The sequence below is a fragment of the Mesoplodon densirostris genome, chromosome 17 (genome assembly GCF_025265405.1).
Source record: "Mesoplodon densirostris isolate mMesDen1 chromosome 17, mMesDen1 primary haplotype, whole genome shotgun sequence".
Classification (NCBI taxonomy): Eukaryota; Metazoa; Chordata; class Mammalia; order Artiodactyla; family Ziphiidae; genus Mesoplodon; species Mesoplodon densirostris.
The window spans coordinates 24,018,798-24,037,826 of record NC_082677.1 but is presented as its reverse complement, the minus strand read 5'-3'; the positions used below and the strand labels follow the sequence as shown (position 1 = coordinate 24,037,826).

General features: G+C 39.3%; 1 protein-coding gene across 1 annotated transcript in view; it reads left to right on the top strand.

Annotated features, from left to right (window-relative positions):
• The window catches only part of FAM216B (family with sequence similarity 216 member B), a 41,521-nt gene that overhangs the window by 16,582 nt on the left and 5,910 nt on the right, over positions 1–19,029 (top strand). Inside the window, 2 exon segments of the mRNA XM_060079772.1 lie at positions 12,282–12,319; positions 12,322–12,392. Of these exon segments, the coding sequence (XP_059935755.1) occupies positions 12,282–12,319; positions 12,322–12,392 (109 nt within the window).

Genomic DNA, 19,029 nt, shown 5'->3' with positions numbered 1-19,029 from the left:
TGCTGCTGTATAACAAAGTGAATCAGCTATATATATATACATATATCCCCATATCTCCTCCCTCTTACGTCTCCCTCCCACCCTCCCTATCCTACCCCTTTAGGTGGACACAAAGCACCGAGCTGATCTCCCTGTGCTATACGGCTGCTTCCTACTAGCTATTTATTTTCCATTTGGTAGTGTATGTATGTCCACGCCACTATCTCACTTCGTCCCAGCTTACCCTTCGCCCTCTCTGTGTCCTCAAGTCCATTCTGTATGTCTGCATCTTTATTCCTGCCCTGCCCCTATGTTCATTAGGACCATTTTTTTTTTTTTTTTAGATTCCATATATATATGTTAGCATACGGTATTTGTTTTTCTCTTTCTGACTTACTTCACTCTGTATGACAGACTCCAGGTCCATCCACCTCACTACAAATAACTCAGTCATTTCATTTTATGGCTGAGTAATATTCCATTGTATATATGGGCCACATCTTCTTTATCCATTCATCTGTTAATGGACACTTAGGTTGCTTCCATATCCTGGCTATTGTAAATAGTGCCGCAATGAACATTGTGGTACATGACTCTTTGAATTATGGTTTTCGCAGGGTACATGCCAAGTAGTGGGACTGCTGGGTCATATGGTAGTGATATTTTGAGTTTTTTAAGGAACCTCGCATTCTGTTTGCTAGTATTTTGTTGAGTATTTTTACATCTATGTTCATCAGTGATACTGGCCTGTAGTTTTCTTTCTTTGTGACATCTTTTTCTGCTTTTGGTATCAGAGTGATGGTGTCTCGTAGAATGAGCTCGGGAGTGTTCCTCCCTCTGCTATATTTTGCAAGAGTTTGAGAAAGATAGATGTTAGCTCTTCTCTAAACGTTTCATAGAATTCACCTGTGAAGACACCTGGTCCTGGGCTTTTGTTTCTTGGAAGATTTTTAATCACAGTTTCAATTTCAGTGCTTGTGACTGCTCTGTTTATATGTTCTATTTCTTCCTGGTTCAGTCTCAGAAGGTTGTGCTTTTCTAAGAATTTGTACATTTCTTCCAGGTTGTCCATTTTATTGGCATAGAGCTGTTTGTAGTAATCTCTCATGACCCTTTGTATTTCTGCAGTGTCAGTTGTTACTTTTCCTTTTCATTTCTAATTCTATTGATTTGAGTCTTCTCCCTTTTTTTCTTGATGAGTCTGGCTAATGGTTTATCAATTTTGTTTATCTTCTCAAAGAACCAGCTTTTAGTTTTATTGATCTTTGCTATTGTTTCCTTCATTTCTGATCTGATCTTTATGATTTCTTTCCTTCTACTAACTTTGGGGTTTTCTTTTGTTTTTCTTTCTCTAATTGCTTTAGGTGTAAGGTTAGGTTGTTTATCTGAGATGTTTCTTATTTCTTGAGGTAGGCCTGTATTGCTACAAATTTCCCTCTTAGAACTGCTTTTGCTGCATCCCATAGGTTTTGGGTCATCATGTTTTCATTGTCATTTGTTTCTACTTATTTTTTGATTTCCTCTTTGATTTATTCAGTGATATCTTGGTTATTTAGTAATGTATTGTTTAGCCTCCATGTGTTTGTATTTTTTACAGACTTTTTCCTGTAATTGATATCTAGTTTCATAGTGTTGTGGTCCAAAAAGATACTTGATATGATTTCAATCTTCTTAAATTTACCAAGGCTTGATCTGTGACCCAAGATATGATCTGTCTTGGAGAATGTTCCATGAGCACCTGAGAAGAAAGTGTATTCTGTTGTTTTGGGATGGAATGTCCTATAAATATCAATTAAGTCCATCTTGTTTAATGTATCATTTAAAGCTTGTGTTTTCTTATTTTCATTTTGGATGATCTGTCCATTGGTGAAAGTGGGGTGTTAAAATCCCCTACTATGATTGTGTTACTGTCAATTTCCCCTTCTATGGCTGTTAGCATTTGCCTTATGTATTGATGTGCTCCTATGTTGGGTGTATAAATATTTACAATTGTTATACCTTCTTCTTGGATTGATCCCTTGATCATTATGTAGTGTCCTTCTTTGGCTCTTGTAATAGTCTTTATTTTAAAGTCTATTTTCTCTTATATGAGAATTGCTACTCCAGCTTTCTTTTGATTTCCATTTGCATGAAATATCTTTTTCCATCCCCTCACTTTCAGTCTGTATGTGTCCTTAGGTCTGAAATGGGTCTCTTGTAGACAGCATATATACAGGTCTTGTTTTTGTATCCATTCAGCCAGTCTATGTCTTTTGGTTGGAGCATTTAATCCATTTACATTTAAGGCAGTTATCGATATGTATATTCCTATTACCATTTTCTTAATTGTTTTGGGTTTGTTATTGTAGGTCTTTTCCTTCTCTTGTGCTTCCTGCCTAGAGAAGTTCCTTTAGCATTTGTTGTAAAACTGGTTTGGTGGTACTGAATTCCCTTAGCTTTTGCTTGTCTGTAAAGGTTTTGATTTCTCTGTCAAATCTGAATGAGATCCTTGCTGGGTAGAGTAATCTTGGTTGCAGGTTTTTCCCTCTCATCACTTTAAATACGTCCTGCCACTCCTTTCTGGCTTGCAGAGTTTCTGCTGAAAGATCAGCTGTTAACCCTATGGAGATTCCCTCATATGTTATTTGCTGTTTTTCCCTTGCTGCTTTTAATATTCTTTCTTTGTATTTAATTGTTGATAGTTTGATTAATATGTGTCTTGGCATGATTCTCCTTAGATTTATCCTGTATGGGACTCTCTGTGCTTCCTGGAGTTGATTATTTCCTTTCCCATATTAGGGAAATTTTCAACTATAATCTCTGAAAATATTTTCTCAGTCCCTTTCTTTTTCTCTTCTTTTTCTGGGACCCCTATAATTCGAATGTTGGTGCGTTTAATGTTGTCCCAGAGGTCTCTGAGACTGTCCTCAATTCTTTTCATTCTTCTTTCTTTATTCTGCTCTGTGGTAGTTATTTCCACTATTTTATCTTCCAGGTCACTTATACGTTCTTCTGCCTCAGTTATTCTGCTCTTGATTCCTTCTAGACAAGTTTTAATTTCATTTATTGTGTTGTTCATCATTGTTTGTTTGCTCTTTAGTTCTTCTAGGTCCTTGTTAAATGTTTCTTGTATTTTCTCCATTCTATTTCCAAGATTTTGGATCATCTTTACTATCATAACTCTGAATTCTTTTTCAGGTAGACTGCCTATCTCCTCTTCATTTGTTTGGTCTGGTGGGTTTTTACCTTGCTCCTTCATCTGCTGTGTGTTTCTCTGTCTTCTCATTTTGCTTAACTTACTGTGTTTGGGGTCTCCTTTTCGCAGGCTGCAGGGTCATAGTTTCCTTTGTTTTTGGTGTCTGCCCCCAGTGGCTATGGTTGGTTCAGTGGGTTGTGTAGGCTTCCTGGTGGAAAGGACTGGTGCCTGTGTTTTGGTGGATAAGGCTGGATCTTGTCTTTCTGGTGTGCAGGACCATGTCCGGTGGTGTGTTTTGGGGTTTCTGTGACCTCATTATTTTAGGAAACCTCTCTGCTAATGGGTGGGGTTGTGTTCCTGTCTTGCTAGTTGTTTGGCTTAGGTTGTCCAGCACTGTAGCTTGCTGGTCATTGAGTGGAGCTGGGTTTTAGCATTGAGATGGAGATCTCTGTGAGAGCTTTCACCATTTTATATTACGTGGGGCTGGGAAGTCTCTGGTGGACCAATGTCCTGAACTCAGCTCTCCCACCTCAGAGGCTCAGGCCTGACACTCGGACGGAATACCAAGACCCTGTCAGCCACACAGCTCAGAAGGAAAGGGAGGAAAAAAAGAAAGAAAAAAAAATACAGTTATTAAAATAAAAAATTAAAAAATTATTAAATATTAAGAAGTAATTAAAAAAAGAAAGAAGAGAGCAACCAAACCAAAAAACAAATCCACCAATGAGAACAAGCGCTAAAAAGTATACTAAAAACGGATAGACAGAACCCTAGGACAAATAGTAAAAGCAAAGCTACACAGACAAAATCACACAAAGAAGCATATGCTTACACACTCACAGAAAGAGAAGAAGGAAAAATATATACATATATATTTTTAAAGAAAGGAAAAGAGCAACCAAATCAATAAACAAATCTACTAATGATGATAAGGTCTAAATACTAAACTAAGATAAACATAAAACCAAAAACAAATTAGATGCAGAAAGCAAACCCCAAGTTGCTCTCAAAGTCCACCACCTCAATTTTGGGATGATTCATTTTCTGTTCAGGTATTCCAGAGATGCAGGGTACATCAAGTCGATTGTAGAGATTTAACCCGCTGCTCCTGAGGCTGCTGGGAGAGATTTCCCTTTCTCTTCTTTGTTCGCACAGCTCCTGGGTTTCAGCTTTGGGTTTGGCCCCGCCTCTGCATGTAGGTCGCCTGAGGTCATCTATTCCCCACCCGGACAGAACAGGGTTAAAGTAGCAGCTGATTAGGGGGTTCTGGCTCACTCACGCTGAGGGGAGGGAAGGGTACAGAATGCAGGGCGAGCCTGCGGCGGCAGAGGCCAAAGTGACATTGCAACAGCCTGAGGCACGCTTTGTGTTCTCCCAGGGAAGTTGTCCCTGGATCACGGGACCCTGGCAGTGGCAGGCTGCACAGGCTCCCAGGAGGGGAGGTGTGGACAGTGACCTGTGCTTGCACACAGACTTCTTGGTGGCTGCAGCAGTAGCCTTAGCGTCTCATGCCCGTCTCTGGTGTCTGCGCTGATAGCCACAGCTGGCACCCTTCTCTGGAGCTCGTTTAGGCAGTGCTCTGAATCCCCTCTCCTCGCGCACCCCGAAACAATGGTCTCTTGCCTCCTAGGCAGGTCCAGACTTTTTCCCGGACCCCCTCCCGGCTAGCTGTGGCGCACTAGCCCCCCCACCCCGGGCTGTGTTGATGCCGCCAACCCCAGTCCTCTCCCTGGGATCCAACCTCCGAAGCCCGAGCCTCAGCTCCCAGCCCCCACCCGTCCTGGCGGGTGAGCAGACAAGCCTCTCGGGCTGGTGAGTGCTGGTCGGCACCGATCCTCTGTGTGGGAATCTCTCTGCTTTGCCCTCTGCACCCCTCTTGCTGTGTTCTCCTCCATGGCTCTGAAGCTTCCCTCCTGCCCACCCCGTCACAGCCAGTGAAGGGGCTTCCTAGTGTGTGGAAACCTTTCCTCCTTCACAGCTCCCTCCCAGAGGTGGAGGTCCTGTCCCTATTCTTTTGTCTCTGTTTTTTCTTTTTTCTTTGGCCCTACCCAAGTACGTGGGGAGTTTCTTGACTTTTGGGAAGTCTGAGGTCTTCTGCCAGAGTTCAGTAGGTGTTCTGCAGAAATTGTTCCTCATGTAGATGTATTTTTGATGTGTTTGTGGGGAGGATGGTGATCTCCATGTCTTACTCTTCCACCATCTTGAAGGTCCCTCCCTTCTCTTTAACTTTTAATCTGCTAGTGTTGAAGGGTCTCCTGCAAAGGCGGGGGATGGCTGTCCAGAAATTGTTTTTTTTTTTTTTTTTTTTTTGCTTTTTGCGGTATGTGGGCCTCTCACTGTTGTGGCCTCTCCCGTTGCGGAGCACGGGCTCCGGATGCGCAGGCCCAGCGGCCATGGCTCACGGGCCCAGCCGCTCCGCGGCATATGGGATCCTCCCAGACCGGGGCACGAACCCGTATCCCCTGCATCGGCAGGCGGACTCTTAACCACTGCGCCACCAGGGAGGCCCCAGAAATTGTTTTTAACACATGAGCCCTTCAAATATTTTGTGAGGCTTTATTGCCCACCCCACCCCCTTCTGCCATAGATCTTTTCCAGATTCGATAGCTCTTATGCATGTGCCAGCTCATCCTATGACACAGCACCTCTGTTTTAGCCACACACTCCACCTTGCCTATATCCCTTGTTGGACACGACACTGCAGCACAAAGCGCACCAGGGCAATCCCAATTTCTCCCTTATTTTAGAAACTATACTTCTGTTGATGTAGCCTACACACTCATGAATCCCTCTAGCAGCCTCATTCTGCATTTACTTCCCTATGCCTAAACTGCTACTAAACTCCAAATTCTATTTCTGTGTTTTTCCAACTAGAAATCAAACTCTGATGCAGAATATAATTTTTGTTGTTATTGTTATTACATTTTATCCTGTTAGATTCAATCCATCACTTTAACTTGTCAAGATCTTTCTGTGTCCTGATTCTGCCATCCACTATGTTTTCTATCCCACCTGTTGAATAGATTTCTGTCATTTGGAAACTAGATCTTTGTTATCTGAAAACTTAGTAAGATTGCCTACTATGTCTTCATTCAAGACCTTGGTAAAACTGTGGAATAGATCAGGGCATGTCACCAAAACGCTATCTAGGTTGTCACTGACCCTTTAATTGGTCCCTCTAGTATTACTTTTTAACAAGTTTCAAATTGTACTTATCTGTCCATGACGATTTCACAAGGCACCTTGTTAATTGCAGAAATACCAAGTCTACAACATCTAAAAGTCTCAGAATCCTATCCTTATTTATTTTTTTTTTTTTCTGTACGCGGGCCTCTCACTGCCGTGGCCTCTCCCGTTGCGGAGCACAGGCTCCGGACACACAGGCTCCGCGGCCATGGCTCGCGGGCCCAGCCGCTCCGCGGCATGTGGGATCCTCCGGGATCAGGGCACGAACCCGTGTCCCCTGCATCGGCAGGCGGACTCTCAACCACTGCGCCACCAGGGAAGCCCCCTATCCTTATTAACAACAACAAAAAAGGAAATGACTGTTCAAAACATAGCTGCCAGTATTCATCTTCTAAATGTTTATAAAGATGGATATTAACGAGACTTATTGTAGTGATTATTTTGCAATACATACAAATATAGAATCATTATGTTGTACACTGAAACTAATATTATATGTTAATTATATCTCAATGAAAGTTGCTCTACTAATTCACTGTCAAGTGATAGATGGTATTTTTATTCAGTCCACTTTTTAAAAAATCAGAATACATGCAGAGAGTGTTTTCCTGGGTAAGGACATAAGCTTTACACCCACATCTTCTGTGAACTGGGAAATGACTGGGCAGGTTTGAGGGCTGATGGGACTGGCCAGCTAGACACCTATTTCCATGAAGCCTTTCCAAGAGCCTTATTAGAAGGTCAATGATGCGGCATAATAAGACTAATATCCTGCTCCAGAATTATGACCATAAGTCTTTGTGAAACTAAAGCCTTCCCTTGTTCAATCAAGTAGTATTCAAGATGGAAATGAAATATACCCCAAGGACAGAAAGAATCAAGATGCATAATTTTGTCTGTGGGTAATGGCTGGATAAGAGGAATAATTTTCTATTACAGCAACATATATGTTGCTTGAATTCCCTTTTAGTTCCGGAGTCCAAGGGGAGAAATCATAAACTTCAGGTAACCATGGGTTTGAGTCCTGGCTCTACTATTTAATAGCTATGCCATAGGATCTGTTTTCAGAGGACCAGCCCTAATCCCCAGTGAAAAAGACATTTTTGTAAATTCTTAGAATTTTTAAAAATAACATGCCCTTGAGTCTAGAATTGTCTACAAGTACCCAGGGCACCTACTCTAGTTCCTTTTGACCTCTTATCTTTTTATTCCATAGAGTTATTTGGGATTATAGAGTCAAAGTTAAATCTCTGGGTATTTCCTTGAGTTCTATCCCATTTTAGATTATTTTGTGAACTTCATGAATCTGTTTTCCCAAAGTCCTTGGCACATATATGACCATACCCAGCTTTTCCTTTGCTGCTAATCACTGCTTTTAAGTGTCCAAAGTAGTTTTCACTCACTGAAAGTGGCTCTTACAGCTTAAACCGGGATTCTTAGTTTTCTTGCTTTTGAGACCAGTGACCCTAAAGTGGTCGGTATGTGTAAGAGCTTTGGTTTGGGGATCTTGGAGAAACAGGAGTTTTCTGTGAAGAGATGGCAAGAAAAAAACAAAAGATAACAGAGGAATAATCAGCCTCCATGAAAAACCCCACCAAACAGGATTGCGCCCAATGGACTACACAGCTCTTTGTGAAAGAAAGTCCAACAGAAACTGTGAAAGCTCTGAATGGAAACACTCCGGAGTCCAAGTGATAAACAGCAGCACCGAGTGGGGGGAAGGATACTTCTTTCACTTAATTATGGTTCACTGATGCCCTCTGAGGGCTTGGGGTAGCCAAGGGAGGACATCTGTGCCTGGCAGAGTTATCCCCTGGCAGAATTAGCCCTGCAGCTAAAAGGATCCTGAAGAAGAAGCAGGAGCAGGATATGAGCATGGGTTCATTGCTTTCCTGGGAAGTACTTATCTCTGTAATATACAGTGATACTCTGCCTCTTGTTCTAGCAGACTGGATTCTTTGAATTAGGGTTTAATCTCATCTTGGATTCCAATCATGGGTCCCTTTTCCTCACTTGGCAATGCCCATGAGGTCATATCTACCCTACTATTCTATAAAAACACTTTATGACCCATGTTCTAAGCACTGGAATGTAGACAACATACCAATGTCTTAAACATTGTGTCCCATTGCTGTACCAATGTTTCATCTATGAAATAGTATGCACCTTCATCATTAGTCAAAATTATATTTTCTATAGTAATTATATGATGAGTGTTTCTACTTTTTTTTTGTAGTCAGTTTTAATTCTCTTTGAAAAGTCTAGCTAGTCATTGGGAAGACAATTTCTTTGTCCAAAATTTATGATATACATTTTTTCATTATTCCTAAGTCTTAAGTTATTGTCCCAAAATTTATACCTCATTCTTTGATACCATCTATAGAACTAGTTAATTATCTTTTATTTTGTCTTTTCTTATAAAATTCCAAACTTTAGTGGTATTAGGCAAACACTGACTGTATGTGGTGTCCATTATCACTCAGCTTCATGCTTACCCTTCTATATCCTTCTCTTTACTACAGTAGTGGGAAGACTGCAAAATGCATTTTGCAGAATTCCTCACGAGGTGGCATCGAATGGGATGCAGGATATGGAAGGCTGGGGGAAAGGAGAAGGAGAATGGTTTCTGCTTGCATCTGTAACAGTGGTGGCATCAGCAATAGTAGCAGCCAGGCAGTAACAGTGGTGATAGAAACAGTAATATTTAAAGTTTTGGAAAGAACACAGAAGCAAGAATAGCAGGTGTGTACCAGGTCCTGAGGTGCTACTCAGACAGCAGTGTCCCAAAAGAAGCAGCCTTGATGGCACAGTGTTCATGGACTCTGGGTGAAATCATTTTCGCTTTTGTCCCCCAGCTCTTGGTGTGGTAGTAGTTTAGTGCAATTGCCAATCTTTGGATAAGCTAACCTTTCTTGTTTTGCTCCTGTACAGCCCATTCCAAAACTTTTATATTCCTTATGTTCAATTCCCTCTCTGTCAAACAGCTAGATCTGTTTCTATTTTCCTGACTGAGCAGGAAGTAATGCATGCTATTATGAATCAGCATGTGTGTGTAACAATCAGCAGATGTGGTTTGCTCTAGAAGGCATTTCATCATATCCTGGAAAAACGTTCAAGGGAGACTCAACTGACAATGCCAACTCTGCAGACAACTGTTCTTTATCTCTCAGTAGAGAATCACCAACCTCTGAGATCCAGATCTGAGATGTTTTGTGGTATTCACTGGCATTTACAGACACTTACATGTGCCACTTTTATTCCCCAGAAGGTCTGCATTTAAATTATTGGAAAAAAATGCAAACTTTTTTTGTGTGTTGAGTCCTTTCTTTTTTAAGCTATACAGTTCATCACTTTTATCTCCCTATATTTTTCTTTCCTTAGTCTACTAAGAATTTTGAATTTGTGGTTTTCTTTTGGTATTTCTTCTCCATTTTCCCTAGGAACTCTTCATTTTTGCAGATAATGTAGCATTCAGAGAAAGGATTCTCAAGAAAGAAAGAAGTCTGTAATAATAACTCTAGCCCAGAGGAAGGGATAAGATTGCTCTCATGAGTCAGGTTAAAATGAGGCTTATGCTGATGACATCAGTGTGAGCAAGAATCTTGTGCCATAAGTTCATTATCATGCGGCCTCTATTCAAGATCAAATATGGAGAATATCATACTCCTCCAAAAATTAAGAAAGGAACAATATCTTAATATATGAGACAACTCCATAGATTACCACAGTCAAATGTATGCCTGTACCTCTATATTTAGGAATTATTCCTTCATCATTCTGAGCAATGGGGATGGCAGTTACTGACTCCAAATCTGAGAAGAACACATGTAATGGCCTGTTGCCCTGATGGATTTCTTGACCTTTAACATTCATCCTCTCTGTCTCCATGCACTTTTCTCCCCCATGTCTGCATATAATGCAGATATGGTAGGTTTAAAAGTTGACACTTGATTAGATACGAAGTTTGGAAGAAAAACGATTAAACTGTGCAGTTGCACGCTGTCCAGAAGCAGGGAAAGGCATGCAGCCAAACTTCCCCAGCTCTTTGCTTCATCACATGACATTGTTTGGATATCAGCTTATCAACAAACTGAATTTTACCACCACCACTGCATGAAGAAAGGGACCTTGCAAGAAAACTACATTGAATATGAATACCAGCTTTTAAAAAAGGGGAGATTACAATATAGGCTAAGTTTCTTTTAAGAAAATCTGTCTTTTTGCTTCAGGTATAAGTTTTTTTTTGTAGATTTTTCCTCCCTGAGTTCTGCAAGCATTTTAATCAAACTTTATCAAGTACAGACCACTTGAATAGGTAAGATGGATTTCCTCAGCAACAGTCCAAGAAAATCACACATGAATTGTTGCCCCAAGAAAGATCATTTCCTTATGCTATTTGAGGAGAGAAGAAATCTTCCCAGCTTTGAAGAATATTTATGTTCTGCTCTACAGATCTGGAAAATGGTAAGAGGGATACTGAGATGATTTGATTACAGGATAGAGTGTAGGCTTCTATCATGGACAATATTAAAAGAGTATATCTTGGTTGGTATGGTTTCTAGAGTGCACGTTGAAGGAAAGAAGTATTTATAGTTTAATTTATAAGTTTATATCGTGGAAACAAGACACACAAAGATGTTGACTGTTGTTTTCCTAATAAATTTCTCTTCTGGAAGATCTGAGCAATTAGCTCTGTGAACTCAGAACCAGAGTTTTCTCATGCATTAAAATCCTTCTTAAGTGCATTCAATAGGGTAGCAGAGAGAAGAGGAACTGGCCTAATGAGAGCATTCTGTATTCAAATCTCAGTTAATAATATTATATATAGAATAGATAAACAACAAGGTCCTACTGTATAGCACAGGGAACTATATTTAATACCTTGGGATAAACCATAATGGAAAAGAATAGGAAAAAGAATGTATATATATGTATAACTGAATCACTTTGCTGCACTGCAAAAATTAACAGAACATTGTAAATCAACTATACTTCAATAAAATAAAATTTTAAAAACCTCTCAGGTAATCAACCTGATGAAGTAGGCGTTGTTGACAAGGGCAAAGGAGTGAGCAGAGGAGAAAATGTTAGGGGTTTCCACTCTGCCTTAGCAACCCTATTCCAATATGTCCATTCTTCCTTGATTGTTAATTTTTTAATTATGCTCTACACCTCAGATTCTAAACCCTAAATTACATGGAAAGGAAACGAGACTTACTCATAGCAGATGTGGCTCCTTCATTCTGTATCTTTGTCAGGTTAGAAACATGGCTAGATTTAATAGCTTCTTTTATAGTACAAGGCTGGAAAATTGAAAATCTGAATGTGCAAGAAATGGAGAGTCATGTAAAGATATACTATACTATCAAGATAAATCATATTTTCAAAGGATATTTAATGTTCTGGGAAGGTGCGTAACACATAGAGAATGATCTCCCTGTTCTAAAATCACACACAATGTACACGGGGAAAAATTATAAAATGGAATCAATCAAATGCCAACAATAGCTATGCACTGTTAACTTATGGATGATCTTATTTCCTCTTCAATTTTTAAATTTTTCCAAATTTTCAAAAATGACATATATTACTTTTAGAATCGGATGAAGCAATTATTCTTTAAAATTATCAAGAAATAACTGTTATGATCTGGTGTGGTTCTACAACCCACCTGTTCCAAAGGCAGAGTGAAGCAGAAAGACAAAGGGCTCTGAATTATTCCTTTGATAAGTAAAGGGTGAGAATTGGGAAAAGTGGAGAACTAAGAAGTCTGGTGAGGTCTAATTCCATGCAAACATTTGAGAAAATGTCTTATCCCTTGAAATAAATAATATTTATCCATTTGTTTATTTACTTATTTGCCTGCTTACTTACTTAGGTACATCCCCCAAATTGGTTGAACAAAATGAAATTTTATGTTATGCTTTGTTGTTCCTTGGAGGTACAGGATGAAGATGGGAGGAAAACAGAAAAGACAACAAATCTATGGAATGTTCCACAGATTCCTTGCATTCGAGTCCCTCACTCTGTCTCTGATATTTCACTGTTGAAGGTACAAGCATATTATTCACAGATGGAGGGACCTTCTCTGTCTCTTCTTCAAGGGCTGAGGACTTCTTGGCTCTCTGTTTATCCCACATTAGGGAAAACATTGGGCCCAACAGAGGCCCTCGGTGCATGTCGACCATGTGTGTGAGAGAATGAATGAGCGCTTGGATGATCTAATTCTGCACCTATCCCACTTCAGGAGCTCTTCCTTCTCCTCAAGGAAGGCTAAGCAACAGAGTAAGAATATTAAAAATGTTATGTGTTACTACTCATTTAGGAAGTTGAGTTCTGCTAAAGAAGAGAACTAGGCATTTTTTTTCCCTTGTAAAAAAGAAACCATAAATTTTAAAGCTTTATTTTATATAATGGAAACTCCCATTGCACTTTGGAGCTTTGCCCTTGAAATGGCTTGCAATTTTCCTGTTATATTGTTCTCAATTATTTGAAAAGTCTTACTTAGGGATCTATTCTCTTCTTCAAATATATTATCTTTTAAAACATCTAATTCAGAAACTGTAAAGCTGAAATGATGTCTCAAAGTGTGAAGTACTTGGCTCAGCTACTTTCCCTCTGAACATATTTTTAATATCAAGTTTAAGGTCTCTAGACGCCAAAAAAATCTGACTCACAGATGTCAACTTCACACAAAATTTCTAGCAGATAAAATTCACTTGGCTTATATATATTTATCTTCAGTTTAGTTTGTATTACATGGTTATCAACTAGTTTTGAAATTCTGTCATTGTTTTGAATTTTTTAGCCTAAGGGGAACTTATTTTATCTTGATTTTTCTAAAATGTTGATGCCACTATCTCTGTTTCCCCATCTCAATATAGTGAGCACTTATGGTATATCGGGTATATAAAAGTAATTGTAGTCCAGCCCTTCTTGTTCCTCCCTAGCACTAGATGGTAGCTTCCTAAATGGTCTCCCTACCAGTAGTTTGTCTTCCCTTGAGGCCATTGTCCACAGCAGGGCCAGAGCAATCTTTGTAAAATGCAGATATGGTCAGCTTAAAGAATGGCATTTGTATATATGTCCATGCCACTCTCTCACTTTGTCACAGCTTACCCTCCCCCCTTCCCATATCCTCAAGTCCATTCTCTAGTAGGACTGTGTCTTTATTCCTGTCTTACCCCTAGGTTCTTCATGACTTTTTTTTTTCTTAGATTCCATATATATGTGTTAGCATACGGTATTTGTCTTTCTCTTTCTGACTTACTTCACTCTGTATGACAGACACTAGGTCCATCCACTACCAAACGTAAAATAGATAGCTAGTGGGAAGCAGCCGCACAGCACAGGGAGATCAGCTCGGTGCTTTGTGACCACCTAGAGGGGTGGGATAGGGAGGGTGGGAGGGAGGGAGACACAAGAGGGAAGAGATATGGGAACATATGTATAGGTATAACTGATTCACTTTGTTATAAAGTAGAAACTAACACACCATTGTAAAGGAATTATACTCCAATTAAAAAAAAAAAAAAGAATGGCACTTGGGGCTATGTAATTCTTGGTTGCAGGGGACTGGGAGGCTGTCTCATGCTCCGTAGTCTATTCAGCAGCCTCCCTGGCCCCTCCCCAACTGAATGCCAGTGGCATCCATCCTCCCTCCCACCATTTGTGACAACCAAAAATTTCTCCAGACATTGCCAAACATCCCTTCAGGGTCAAAATCACTCGTGTTGATAACCACTGCTTTAAATAAGGACCAATGTTCCTCATATAAAAGGTAATCTTTAAACCCTTAGTATAGCAGAAAAGGCTTCCATGATCTTCCCCTGCCTTACTTACTCTAGAGGCTTTTCCAGCTCAGACTTTATATGATGATTAAAGTAAAAAAATGCCGAAAGTCTAGTTCCCAATATATTCAGATATTTTTTTAATCATACCATAAATGTTTTTATTTTTTTATTTTATTTTTTTCCATTTTTTAATTAGTTTCTGCTTTATAACAAAGTGAATCAGTCATACATATACATCTGTTCCCACATCCCCTCCCTCATGCATCTCCCTCCCTCCCACCCTCCCCATCCCTCCCCTCCAGGCAGTCACAAAGCACCGAGCTGATCTCCCTGTGCTCTGCGGCTGCTTCCCACTATCTATCTACCTTACGTTTGGTACTGTATATATGTCCATGCCTCTCTTTCGCTTTGTTACAGCTTACCCTTCCCCCTCCCCATATCCTCAAGTCCATTCTCAAGTAGGTCTGTGTCTTTATTCCCGTTTTACCCCTAGGTTCTTCATGACATTTTTTTTCTTATATTCCATATATATGTGTTAGCATACGGTATTTGTCTTTCTCTTTCTGACTTACTTCACTCTGTATGACAGACTCTAGGTCTATCCACCTCATTACAAATAGCTCAGTTTCGTTTCTTTTTATGGCTGAGTAATATTCCATTGTATATATGTGCCACATCTTCTTTATCCATTCATCCGATGATGGACACTTAGGTTGTTTCCAGCTCCGGGCTATTGTGAATAGAGCTGCAATGAACATTTTGGTACATGTCTCTTTTTGAATTATGGTTTTCTCAGGGTATATGCCTAGTAGTGGGATTGCTGGATCATATGGTAGTTCTATTTTTAGTTTTTTAAGGAACCTCCATACTGTTCTCCATAGTGGCTGTACCAATTCACATTCCCACCAGCAGTGCAAGAGTGTTCCCTTTTCTCCACACCCTCTCCAGCATTTATTGTTTCTAGATTTCTTGATGATGGCCATTCTGACTGGTGTGAGATGATATCTCATTGTAGTTTTGATTTGCATTTCTCTAATGATTAATGATGTTGAGCATTCTTTCATGTGTTTGTTGGCAGTCTGTATATCTTCTTTGGAGAAATGCCTATTTAAGTCTTCTGCCCATTTTTGGATTGGGTTGTTTGTTTTTTTGCTATTGAGCTGCATGAGCTGCTTATAAATTTTGGAGATTAATCCTTTGTCAGTTGCTTCATTTGCAAATATTTTCTCCCATTCTGAGGGTTGTCTTTTGGTCTTGTTTATGGTTTCCTTTGCTGTGCAAAAGCTTTGAAGTTTCATTAGGTCCCATGTGTTTATCTTTGTTTTTATTTCCATTTCTCTAGGAGGTGGGTCCAAAAGGATCTTGCTGTGATTTATGTCATAGAGTGTTCTACCTATGTTTTCCTCTAAGAGTTTGATAGTTTCTGGCCTTACATTTAAGTCTTTAATCCATTTTGAGCTTATTTTTGTGTATGGTGTTAGGGAATGATCTAATCTCATACTTTTACATGTCCCTGTCCAGTTTTCCCAGCACCACTTATTGAAGAGGCTGTCCTTTCTCCACTGTACATTCCTGCCTCCTTTATCAAAGATAAGTTGGCCATATGTGCGTGGGTTTATCTCTGGGCTTTCTATCCTGATCCACTGATCTATCTTTCTGTTTTTATGCCAGTACCACACTGTCTTAATTACTGTAGCTTTGTAGTATAGTCTGAAGTCAGGGAGCCTGATTCCTCCAGCTCCTTTTTTCGTTCTCAAGATTGCTTTGGCTATTCGGGGTCTTTTGTTTTTCCAAACAAATTTTGAAATTTTTTGTTCTAGTTCTGTGAAAAATGCCAGTGGTAGTTTGATAGGGATTGCATTGAATCTGTAGATTGCTTTGGGTAGTAGAGTCATTTTCACAATATTGATTCTTCCAATCCAGGAGCATGGTATATCTCTCCATCTGTTTGTATCATCTTTAATTTCTTTCATCAGTGTCTTATAATTTTCTGCATACAGGTCTTTTGTCTCCTTAGGTAGGTTTATTCCTAGATATTTTATTCTTTTTGTTGCAATGGTAAATGGGAGTGTTTTCTTGATTTCATTTTCAGATTTTTCATCATTAGTGTACAGGAATGCCAGAGATTTCTGTACATTAATTTTGTAACCTGCTACTTTACCAAATTCATTGATTAGCTCTAGTAGTTTTTCGGTAGCATCTTTAGGATTCTCTATGTATAGTATCATGTCATCTGCAAACAGTGACAGCTTTACTTCTTCTTTTCCCATTTGGATTCCTTTTATTTCCTTTTCTTCTCTGATTGCTGTGGCTAAAACTTCCAAAACTAGGTTGAATAAGAGTGGTGAGAGTGGGCAGCCTTGTCTTGTTCCTGATCTTAGTGGAAATGGTTTCAGTTTCTCACCATTGAGGACAATGTTGGCTGTGGGTTTGTCATATATGGCCTTTATTATGTTGAGGAAAGATCCCTCTATGCCTACTTTCTGCAGGGTTTTTATCATAAATGGGTGTTGAATTTTGTCGAAAGCTTTCTCTGCATCTATTGAGATGATCATATGGTTTTTCTCCTTCAACTTGTTAATATGGTGTATCACATTGATTGATTTGCGTATATTGAAGAATCCTTGCATTCCTGGAATAAACCCCACTTGATCATGGTGTATGATCCTTTTAATGTGCTGTTGGATTCTGTTTGCTAGTATTTTGTTGAGGATTTTTGCATCTATGTTCATCAGTGATATTGGCCTCTAGTTTTCTTTCTTTGTGACATCCTTGCCTGGTTTTGGTATCAAGGTGATGGTGGCCTCGTAGAATGAGTTTGGGAGTGTCCCTTCCTCTGAAATTGTTTGGAAGAGTTTGAGAAGGATGGGTGTTAGCTCTTCTCTAAATGTTTGATAGAATTCACCTGTGAAGCCATCTGGTCCTGGGCTTTTGTTTGATGGAAGATTTTTAATCACAGTTTCAATTTCAGTGCTTGTGATTGGTCTATTCATATTTTCTATTTCTTCCTGAGTCAGTCTTGGCAGGTTGTGCATTTCTAAGAATTTGTCCATTTCTTCCAGGTTGTCCATTTTATTGGCATAGAGTTGCTTGTAGTAATCTCTCATGATCTTTTGTATTTCTGCAGTGTCAGTTGTTACTTCTCCTTTTTCATTTCTAATTCTATTGATTTGAGTCTTCTCCCTTCTTTTCTTGATGAGTCTGGCTAATGGTTTGTCAATTTTGTTTATCTTCTCAAAGAACCAGCTTTTAGTTTGGTTGATCTTTGCTATCGTTTCCTTCATTTCTTTTTCATTTATTTCTGATCTGATCTTTATGATTTCTTTCCTTCTGCTAGCTTTGGGGGTTTTTTGTTCTTCTTTCTCTAATTGCTTTAGGTGCAGGGTCAGGTCGTTTACTCGAAATGTTTCCTGTTTCTTAAGGTGGGATTGTATTGCTATAAACTTCCCCCTTAGAACTGCTTTTGCTGCGTCCCACAGGTTTTGGGTTGTCGTGTCTCCATTGTCATTTGTTTCTAGGTATTTTTTAATTTCCTCTCTGATTTCTTCAGTGATCACTTCATTATTGAGTAGTGTATTGTTTAGCCTCCATGTGTTTGTATTTTTTACAGATCTTTTCCTGTAATTGATGTCTAGTCTCATAGCATTGTGGTCGGAAAAGATACTTGATACAATTTCAATTTTCTTAAATTTACCAAGGCTTGATTTGTGACCCAAGATATGATCTATCCTGGAGAATGTTCCATGAGCACTTGAGAAAAATGTGTATTCTGTTGTTTTTGGATGAAATGTCCTATAAATATCAACTAAGTCCATCTTGTTTAATGTATCATTTAAAGCTTGTGTTTCCTTATTTATTTTCATTTTGGATGATCTGTCCATTGGTGAAAGTGGGGTGTTAAAGTCCCCTACTATGATTGTGTTACTGTCGATTTCCCCTTTTATGGCTGTTAGTATTTGCCTTATGTATTGAGGTGCTCCTATGTTGGGTGCATAAATATTTACAATTGTTATATCTTCTTCTTGGATCGATCCCTTGATCATTATGTAGTGTCCTTCTTTGTCTCTTCTAATAGTCTTTATTTTAAAGTCTATTTTGTCTGATATAAGAATTGCTACTCCAGCTTTCTTTTGATTTCCATTTGCATGGAATATCTTTTTCCATCCCCTTACTTTCAATCTGTATGTGTCTTTAGGTCTGAAGTGGGTCTCTTGTAGACAGCATATATATGGGTCTTGTTTTTGTATCCATTCAGCCACTCTGTGTCTTTTGGTGGGAGCATTTAGTCCATTTACATTTAAGGTAATTATTGATATGTATGTTCCTATTCCCATTTCCTTAATTGCTTTGGGTTCGTTATTGTAGGTATATTCCTTCTGTTGTGTTTCTTGCCTAGAGAAGTTCCTTTAGCATTTGTTGTAAAGCTGGTTTGGTGGTGCTGAACTCTCTCAGCTTTTGCTTGTCTGTAAACGTTTTAATTTCTCCATCAAATCTGAATGAGATCCTTGCTGGGTAGAGTAATCTTGGCTGCAGGTTTCTCTCCTTCATCACTTTAATTATGTCCTGCCACTCCCTTCTGGCTTGTAGAGTTTCTGCTGAGAGATCAGCTGTTAACCTGATGGGGATTCCCTTGTGTGTTATTTGTTGTTTTTCCCTTGCTGCTTTTAATATGATTTCTTTGTGTTTAATTTTTGACAGTTTGATTAATATGTGTCTTGGTGTATTTCTCCTTGGATTTATTCTGTATGGGACTCTCTGTGCCTCCTGGACTTGATTAACTATTTCCTTTCCCATATTGGGGAAGTTTTCAACTATAATCTCTTCAAATATTTTCTCAGTCCCTTTCTTTTTCTCTTCTTCTTCTGGAACCCCTATAATTCGAATGTTGGTGCGTTT